At 40.9% G+C, this 9,913-nt stretch overlaps 1 protein-coding gene across 3 annotated transcripts in view; it reads right to left on the bottom strand.

The window, feature by feature from the left end:
* Positions 1-1,734: 1,734 nt before the first annotated feature.
* The window catches only part of ZFYVE28 (zinc finger FYVE-type containing 28), a 308,586-nt gene continuing 300,407 nt past the window's right edge, over positions 1,735-9,913 (bottom strand). For 2 of the 3 annotated variants that reach the window (XM_050947520.1, XM_050947521.1), the window contains 2 exons: positions 6,383-6,486; positions 1,735-4,264 (listed from right to left, as the gene is read on the bottom strand). In XM_050947520.1, the coding sequence (XP_050803477.1) occupies positions 4,133-4,264; positions 6,383-6,486 (236 nt within the window). In that variant the 3' untranslated portion in view covers positions 1,735-4,132. The remainder of the gene's footprint in view (positions 4,265-6,382; positions 6,487-9,913) is intronic. The other variant, XM_050947523.1, reaches the window with a different exon arrangement.

The following is a 9,913-nucleotide window of genomic DNA, read 5'->3' as shown; positions in this document are numbered from 1 at the left end:
TCCCTGGGGAGGAGATTCCTTGTCATAAAGAACATATTTCAGCAAAACATTACAGCATTTATTCCTATCTACAAATACATATCTGACCCTGGAGCATAACCCTTTGTAATTACAAATAAAGACGTTTAAGCAATAATTTTAATGAAGCAGAAAGCATAAAAGTCTCTCTGCCTGCCTGCAATGGAATGGAGAGCTGCAGCCATGGTACGTGGTGAAGAGATGATATCAGAATATTGCCAAGGTAACCGAGGATGCAGACACAGCATCTTCCAGTTTAATCTAACAGCGAGTTCAGCTGGGGACAAGATAGTGAGAGTCCTGCTGTTTTCCTCCAGCTCAAGGGGAAGATCGTGGTGGAATTGTACTTGACTCTTCCCCCCAGCAATATCTCCCACTCAGGCCATTGTTATATCCTCCTATAATATTCTTCTCTCTCTCTCTCTGCCCTGTTTCTGTTTAGACAACATGCAGACAAAGTCATCTTCTTTGCCCATTCCGCCTCTTTATGGGGCTGTAGAGAGGTCTGCTTAATGTTTTTAAAGTGTTTTGAGGTTCTTGGCTAACAGGAGCTCTCTGAAGTCAAAGTATCGTTTTTATTCCTATTTCTTTCATGACAAGAGGGAGCCTTTGATACCCCATCACACTTTACCAACCGTATGAGAGCAATCAGGAAGCAATGACTCATTAATATAAACATGGAGAGACAATTATTTTATAATTTTTCTTTGGCTTCCTCAGAAACCAGCCTTGTTACAGATGTACAATGCTTGTTAGGAGAGGTCCAGGACCACCTGAATTACGGCCTGCAAAGGTAATGCTGCTTTTGTTCACTTCCAGTCTCTTCTGTGACTCCTTCAAAAGAAGCTAGCAAGCAAGAAGGAATAGAACCATGGTTGTTGGAAAAAATCCAAGACTGCCTTGTTTCCTGCCCTAGACATACTGTGAACCATTGTGCATGCCACAGACATGCTCTTTTAGGACCAAATTCTGCCCTCAGTTATACATAACTTCCACAAAAGTCAGTAGGAACATTATTTGGCCCTAAATATTCTGTACACTAACCCCACTGAAACTGTGACATTGCCCACAGATACAAACATTAGTTGTTAATGTTAGCATCTCCGTTCAACTTTTATTACTATTACAGTCCTGAGGAGCTGTGGTTACATGGCCACAACATGCTTTTATTGAGTAAAAGGGCCATCCAAAGATAGTTTTTCAGATGTTTTTAAATCTGTTTCACGGATGTATTGCACTCCCACAACTTTCACAACTGACAGGTTGTGCTGTTCACTGTATCAGGCATATATATAAAGAACACTTCAGGTAAATCTAAGGAAGATTATTCTTACTGTAGATTTTAGTCATTCATAGAATGGATTCTTCTTTTAATCTGACACAGGCTGACCCAGTATATCCAATTTGCGAAGCAGTCATTGCACATAACATAAAGTACAACACATTCTCAAAGGATGAAATTCACCCCTGTGTAAATAGCCTTTCACTTTCCCTCTGCACAGGGGAAAATTTCTCCCTAAAAGTTTAAACCTTTTGTTTCTCCTGTGTAACCTATAAACTGGGTACAGTGTGAATGGATTGAGACTGATTTATTTGACAGGATGTCAACTGTCATTGTGGTAAACCGACCAATAAATGAAATAGCAATCCAGCACATGGAAGTAGAAAGTCTTGACATTTTAATTATCTGAAGAAATTACAAGACGAAAGTCTTCCTTGAGGCAAATGCATTTTAATATTGATATAGTCATTGTGCTTTTCAGTAAGAGAAATAGGAGTTTGTATTTACATAAGAAACTATAATGTCTGAGATCCTTAAATATCATATTTATGGAAATGATTCTGAATTACAGCATTTACAAAATAAAAACAAGCTTGAATAAATAATATTCAGTCCATTAAATGAGATTTTTTTCCACAGAAGCAACTTTTGTGCATATTTATTTCACTATTGAAGATTGTTGCATTTTATTTTTTTCATCCTATAAAAGAAGCATTAGATTTGTTGTTTCTCGAAAAATAAAACTGCAATAATCATTGCAATGTGAAGCCTGAGATTTAAGCCTGAATAAGTATCACTGCTTGTACCATACGACCCACCTCACATCTAAGCTACCCACCCTGAGCCAGCTAAACTCTGGTGAATGGTGACATTCCAATTTGAGGATTATGTGAAAGAGACTTTGCAAAAAACATATATACAAATAAGTGAGGAGAACATCCCACAGCTGAATTTACCCACAGCTAGCTTCATAAGGCTTGTGCATTTCACATAAACTAGTGGAACTGTTTAATCTGATTTATATGGCAGCAATTTCAACAAGATGTATACCCTTATATGACTCATTTGCATTGGATAAAAAAAATCACAAAGCAAAGGGAATGTACACACACACACACAAACTAACCAGTTTTTGCTTTATCATTTTAAATGAGGACCCTTCTTGAGCAAAATAGTGCAAACAACTTTTTTATCTTCTCTGTCGGCTTGAAACACCATGTAATACTGCAAGTCACCAAACAGGATACCACAAAAAGCTCTTGCTATAATTTCCTCCTTAACCACAGCACGTTGCATTGTTCTTTTAATGTGGTTAACTCAAAGCATGTCCAAACACCTTTGAAAATCTAGTACTCACACAGCTCTTTGTGCAAGATCGTTGTATGAATCTATGAATTTTTTTCCAATCCAAGGGGAACCAAAATCTAGCCATGGTGATTAAAATAAATGTAAATATCTTTTGAGGCGGTAGCAGGGTGATCTAAAAGTAAGAGTATGAAATATTTTATAAAATTACTCAACCAACTATGGATGATAAGAAACTTTGGATGCTAGGCCAATGTTTCAGTCCTTTTGGATAAAAATATACAGTATTGTTTAATGTTTGCCTTTAGAAAATCATTTTAAAAATTTAAAAAACACAGCTTGGAACAAGTTCTGTAACATGTGACACTATAGTGCTTAACTTTTTCAAAAATATTTTGTTGTTTTTTTTAACAATAATTCATTAATTTGTTGACTATTTCCTCTGGAGCTGTTTTTTAGTATTTTATTACTGATATTGCAAACCAAAGTCTCTCACATGTTATATTTTTATTACCAGGAATTGGTTTGAACTATGCTACATGTAAACAACTTCAAACCTCACAAATTATATAGAATTAAATTGAAATATGTAAGAATTAATTTTTAGAAGACACTGAGTTATTGCTGTGATGAATAAATGAAAGGCAACAGGTGTACTGCTCTGGAAACTTCAGTTCTTCCTGTTGGGTTCAAAGAGAATTTTGCCTACATGAATACTGAATGTAAGTTTGAAATATTTTGCCTCGATTAATGTTAGCTTAGGTAGCTTATATGAAGTAATGGAAAAGCTAAATAGCAAGTCGGCAGAAAAGAGCTGACCTTCACGCTCAGAACATCCTAGAACACTAGTGAATGCAGAAGTGTCCCAGCTTTGGAAACGATTTGCTGTGATGAGTAAGTTAGAGTCAACCACCTACTCTGTTCTTAATATATAAAATAAGTAGCAACATTTGTTCAATTCTCCGAGCCCTATTTCTTTCCACGCAGTGCGTTTAATTCTGCATATGGCATTGTAACATTAACATTAGAAATTTATGGACAGGCGCGGCTCCAGGCCCCAGGACGCCAAGCGCGTGCTTGGGGCGGCGTGCCGCGGGGGGCGCTCTGCTGGCGCCGCAGGGGTGGCAGGCAGGGTGTCTTCAGCAGTATGCCTGCGGAGGGTCCACTGGTTCTGTGGCTCCAGTGGACCCTCCAGAGGCATGCTTGCGGGAGGTCCACCGGAGCCGCGGGACCGGCGACCGCCAGAGCACCCCCCATGGCATAATGCCGTGCTTGGGGTGGCAAAATGTCTAGAGCCGCCCCTGTTTATGGAAGACTGTACTGTAGCCTAACAGCTACAGACACTTCATGCTTCCCTTTAGCAGCTTAATAAAATGCAACAAAAACTGCCTGTACAAAATTTATAGTAATGGATGTCAAAGCCTACACACCCACCCAAGGTCCTTCTTTCAAGTTAATTCTTGGCTTAGATCAAATGTAATATCAGTCCATATAAGACTCCAATAGGTACATCACTAGTTTATTATGTCAGATACCAGCTTTGTCACTGTAGAAAGGAGTGACATGGAACATGTAACAGTGAGTGCAAACACGGACAGGCTTCATCTGACCATAGCGAGGTAATGGAGCCGAGTGGGAAGAACAGCGAGAGCAGAAGATCTGAAAAATACAAGAGAGATTGATTGCACTTTACATTTTTTTTGTATTTGATATGACTAAATCTGGGATAGCCTAATTTTGGCAATTAATTGATCTTTGATTATTAGCAGGTAAATATGCCCAATGGTCTGTGATGGAATGTTAGATTGGGGTTGGGTGGGGGATCTGAGATACTACAAAGAATTCTTTCCTGGGTGCTGGCTGGTGAGTCTTGCCCACATGCTCAGGGTTTAACTGATCGCCATATTTGGGGTCGGGAAGGAATTTTCCTCCAGGGCAGATTGGCAGAGGCCCTGGAGGTTTTTTGCCTTCCTCTGCAGTGTGGGGCACAGGTCACTTGCTGGAGGATTCTCTGCACCTTGAGGTCTTTAAACCATGGTTTGAGAACTTCAATAACTCAGACATATGTTAGGGGTTTGTTACAGGAGTGGGTGGGTGAGATTCTGTGGTCTGCATTGTGCAGGAAGTCAGACTAGATGACCATAATGGTCCCTTCTGACCTTAAAGTCTATGAGTCTAAGAAGGGACAGAAAATTGTGTGTATGACCCTCCTCTGTGAAGTGTTGGAACTAGGAAACAACACTGTCATAGGTCCTTTAAGAGGGAAGAGGCCAGTGCATCTGTGACTAGTCAGCTGACCCCCCAGTTGGGCTTAATAGAAGAAACCTGAGTCCTCCTGGGGGAGGGAGTCTGAGTGAGTCAGGCCTGAACTGAGAGTGAGCCAGGAAGGGGACAGAGAGAGCAGATATGGAGCTCTCATTTGCCTGAGCAAACAGCAGTGGAGAGCAGAAAGCTCTGGAGGCACTCTCTGGGAAGAGGGAGACAGGACAGAAGCCAGGAGGCCTGGGTAGTGTGAGGAGAAGACTTTGGAGCAAGAGGAAGGCCCAGAGGTGTACCCTTGAGGCCACTATCCGGTAATGGGGGAGGGAGCCACAAAAGACCCAGGAGGGATGTGAGACTTTTATGAAGCCCAGGTGGGTGGACATGGTTTGTGTTCCTGCTTTTGAACTCTAGTGAGGGCGCCGGGGGTACACCCAAGAGTCTTCCAGTCTGAAGGACAACTGAGACTGATCAAGAGCCAAGCATCACAGAAAGTGCTGGAGCCAGGATCTTCGAAGTCCATTTTGGGATTTCAGATGTCCGTATTAATAAACTATCCAATGACACGGGTGTTATTAGCCTATATGTATTCTTGAAGACTCCTGAGAAGGGGAAACTGAGGGTGGGGAGCTTGCAGGGTCACTCCATGCAATGAAGAAGCGGTCAGAAATGGCAACTCTATGGCAAACACCTTGTAGTGTATTTTAGCTAAAAGCCCTCATCAGGGTGTGACCACAATAAGAGATGCTATGCAGGATGCAGTTTATGTGTGTATTCCTTACTCACATGAACAGTGCTATCAAAGTCAATGGGACTTCTTGCATAAGTGAGATTTTGGTGGATTGGACTCTTAAAGCATTATTAAAATTGCAACTAAAGTGTAACATTGTAAGAAAGGATTAACTGCATGTCTCCTTGGAAATACCCATTCTCTATCTCATCTCTTTTTTATCCTATGCACTTACAAGAAAGAGAGAAAGTGCAGAAGGGACTAGAGACTCATTACTGTTCAGTTCACAGGACCTCAGTGTGACTAGAGCTTAACCTTCCCCCACGCACCCTCCACTCACACTTGTTGAGCAGCTCATACACTTTGTACACAATGTGTATGTCACGTAAACACATGCAAAAGCAAGGACACAGTGACACAGAGTGCTCAAAGCTGGAACATTTGCCATTCCCACACTGCAGGCTGCTGGAAATTGTTAAAGCTTCAAGGCAGGATTTTAAAAAGCTAGTATTGAGTCTGAGTGCCCAACCTGAGATACCTTAAAAGGGCCTGATTTTGAGAGGATGAGTGCTCCTGACTTTTGGAAAATCATGCCCTTTTAATGTGTCAAACAGGGCACCCACAAATGTAGGCAACCAAAATCACAAGTCCCTTAAAAATATCTTGGGCTCAAGTTTTTTATGATGCAGAGTGCATGGTTGCCTCTGCAGTGTGAATTCCTGTGGTTTGCATGAATTTGCTCTTCTTTTCAGCAGACAGCATATCAGTTGTTTTTACTGAGTCATTACCTTCCCACAGCTCCTACAATGGTGCTTCCTGCGAATTACTGTGAAAGGAGCTTTGCACGCAGTGCAGTAGCTGCAAACTTCATCTGGTACCCAATCAGGAGGATCTATCAAAACACAACAACACGGAGCATATATCAAACTAGAACAAAAATAACCAAGTGATACCTGGGGGCCTTCAGGGAAAAGGAGGAATAAAATATTAAATGTATATAACAATAGCGGCTTTCTGACTAGTATCTCAAAGTGCTTTGCAAACATCCATTTAGGCTGAGAAGAGGCTAATAGAGGGATCGCTTCTCCCTCCACTAAAATAAAGCCACCTCTAGGGTAGAGCAGGGTAGTCATTTAACAGAATATGGAAGCACTGCACAAGCCTTTAAGATAGGAAATAAAGAATATCCTATAAAACTGAAAATGATAAGGGAAGTATAAAAGGCAGGAATGTTAAATACAGAGATGGAACCATCAGTATTTTTTGGCAATGTAACAGTTAGAAGAAGCCTAGAGTACAGCTTTGTATTCACTAGCCTGTCAGACTTCCTTACAGACAAGGCAACCCACCTTCTCCTCAATTTAATTAACCCCTCCAACCCCATATCTCTCCAGATAATCAACTAAGGGTCTGATCCTTCTTTCCCTGCTTAAGTCCTCAGAAACACTCTCACTGCTCTTAGTGGAAGTTTGCCTGCACAAAGACCACAGTATCAGAAGCTCCAGTCAATCAAAACGTTGAGTTTAAATAGAGCCTTTACCTTTCTAAGATCTTGGGAGGCGGGTGGACCCCCCCTTTGTGGAAGCTAGCCCCACAGCCCCACTCCCCCCCACGACTGGAGCACTGAGGCTCCCCCTGCCCACGCTGCCAGAGGAACCCTGGGCCAGCTGGAACCCTGAGCCCCCTTTCTGCCTCCACACTGCGGGAGGAGTCCTGGGCAATCCTCCAGTCACACCACACCTCCGCTGCTGAGACCCCAAGGCACCCGGGGAAAGCAAAAGCAGCTCTTCCTGAATAACCTGAGATTTATATATGAGCCAGGGTGGTTGTGGAGGTGGTATTTGCTACTCAGCTTCCCGGGTTCATCAGTAATCTCTCTGGAATCCAGGGAGATTACTGATGAACCTGGGAAGCTGAGTAGCAAACACCACCTCCTCAGCCACCCTGGAACCTGCACGGCACATATTAATAAGCAAAAACTTCCCCACCATGCAGCTCGCCAAAACCCGCAACTCAGTATCTGGTGGCAGCAGCTGCTCCAGGGGAGGCTTAGCTTTCCCTGGCCTATTATACCCACCTCTGTGCTAAAGGTAACAGCTTTGATCCCTAACCCAAACAGCTCAACTCAAACAGTGAGCACCACTAAGGATACAACCAATGTTAACAGAGAAGGAATTTTAAAGTATTCCTTAACAATCTGGCCCTTGTTTTTCTTTCAATGACTTCAGTAATCTTCCACAAAAGCAAAGCAGTGAAACAAGCTGCCCCTTAAAAGCAGAACATATTAGGCTCACTTCTGCTCAGCTGCTTCTGCTAGCGGCAAGCTGACATCGTCCTGGAGAGCCTGAAATTATGGGGGTCAAAGTGATGTGGCCGATTGCTTAATTAAGTTAATAAAAATCTAATCAAGGGCAAGTAAAGTGCTGCCCAGGAAGGAATCTCTGGACATAATGAAAGGCAAATTCCTGGAAATATTTACACAAATTCCCAGAGTCTAGATTCTCTCGGTTATTAGAGTGTGTAGGGCATATGTCTGCTGCTTGATCAGCAGAAAAGAGACAAGGTCCCTTCCTCAAGGAACATAGTATCAAACAGAGATAAACATATGATACATTTAATATACAGGTCAAATGGCAAGTGAGTTGCAGGTAGGGTCAGCAAGGAAGAACCATAGCGGGAGACTTAATTAAATGAATGAAAAGGTCAAATCCCAAAGTAATCTTCTGTGAAATATAATTTTAATTTCATGTAAAATTTATAAAATTAAAGCAATGATTGTTAAAATAAAGTGTATACACAATTCAACAAATAAAATATTTTAAAAAGCAGGTTAATGAAATAAGAAAAAACTATGAGCACAGCTTCAAAATTCAAAAGGCTTTCTACCTTTCTGAGTTCCCATACCTTGAAATGCACAACTAGGTATATTTTGGGAACTAAACTAATAGAGAAAGGAATGTTTCATTTTTAATTATTCAAAATGTGGAGGATTGATTGGACAAAGGCCATGCTTTTAGGAGGAATATCTAAAAACAAAATGCAAGTGTGAAGGTAGAATCATTTAAGTAGTAGGCCTAAAAAACTTGGGAAAGAAAAAAAGTTACTAAATTGCCAAAAGCAAGTTCTTAAAAGAGAATACATGGAAAAAACACCTCCAATAAAGAAGTACTGGAATAAATATGCCCTGATTTCATAAGCATACCAATATCCTATAAACCAGAGTTTATGGCTACACATGAATTTTACTGCCAGATTAACTTCACTACAAATTAGGTGGTGTTTACCTTTGTGTCCTCCTTGACATATATAATGACAATATTACTTGGAAAATTATATGCCTCACTGGTACTCAAGATATAGGAGTGTACATATATTATCACTCTACATACTCTCTATATATTAATTTTCAAAATTAAATATAGTAATTCTCTCTTCTCCCAAAGTGACTTTATGAATCTTATTGTTGGCTTACTCATCATTCTTCTTATCGCAGTACAGTATATTGTGAGCTAGCCTAAAGGGTACTTCCTTTCCTAACCTGTGACCCAGCAAATGCTAAAACAGCTCATGTGCAGCTGTGAATTTAGCACTCTGCCTTATTGATTCTGGCTTTTACTTCCCATCCCACGTGCATCTATCCAATATCAGGTGCACTGCAGCATATCCATGAAATAACGCTTAGTGCATATAGAACATTTAAAATGCTGTGTAAACATACCTAATTAATCCTCAGTCACATTTTCCCTGTAAGGTTGGTAAACCAGTCAGTTTGCAGATGTTAAAAATGAACAAGAGATAAATTATTTGCCCAGAACCACAGTGGTGGAACCAGATTAAAATTTGAGATTCATGGTTTCCAATCCTGTGTTCATTCCTGTAGATGAATTTGTGGCTGAAAAAAATCTTCCTATGAGGTGCAAAAGCACAGGCTTAACTTTGAGACCAGTAGGTGCTTTCTTAAAGGGAAGCATGTGCTTAAGTGCTTTGCTGGATTGCAGACAAAGTGCTCAACACTTTGCATTGAGCCTTTAATGATTTAGCCATATTTTAAACCAGGCAGGCACCAAGGACAATACAATTTACAACAGGATCCTTCTGCAAGGATCTTCAGCCCGTGTCTCACGCAGCCTTGGGAGCTGGCTTTTTGGGAGTTATTGTTTGTCCTAAACATTGAGCTCTCTAGAAGAGATTTTTGAATGATTGTTTAAGAGAGGTCTCATGAGAGGATAAAAAAATATAATATGATGGGAAGGACAGCAAACTTTGTAAATTAAATTCTAAGCATTACTCTGAAGACACTGCTGGAAGCAGGGTGGCAA

This window comes from Gopherus flavomarginatus, chromosome 3 (genome assembly GCF_025201925.1).
Source record: "Gopherus flavomarginatus isolate rGopFla2 chromosome 3, rGopFla2.mat.asm, whole genome shotgun sequence".
NCBI classification, from domain to species: domain Eukaryota; kingdom Metazoa; phylum Chordata; order Testudines; family Testudinidae; genus Gopherus; species Gopherus flavomarginatus.
Note: the sequence above shows the minus strand (reverse complement) of the source record. Positions and strands in the feature narration are given on the sequence as shown.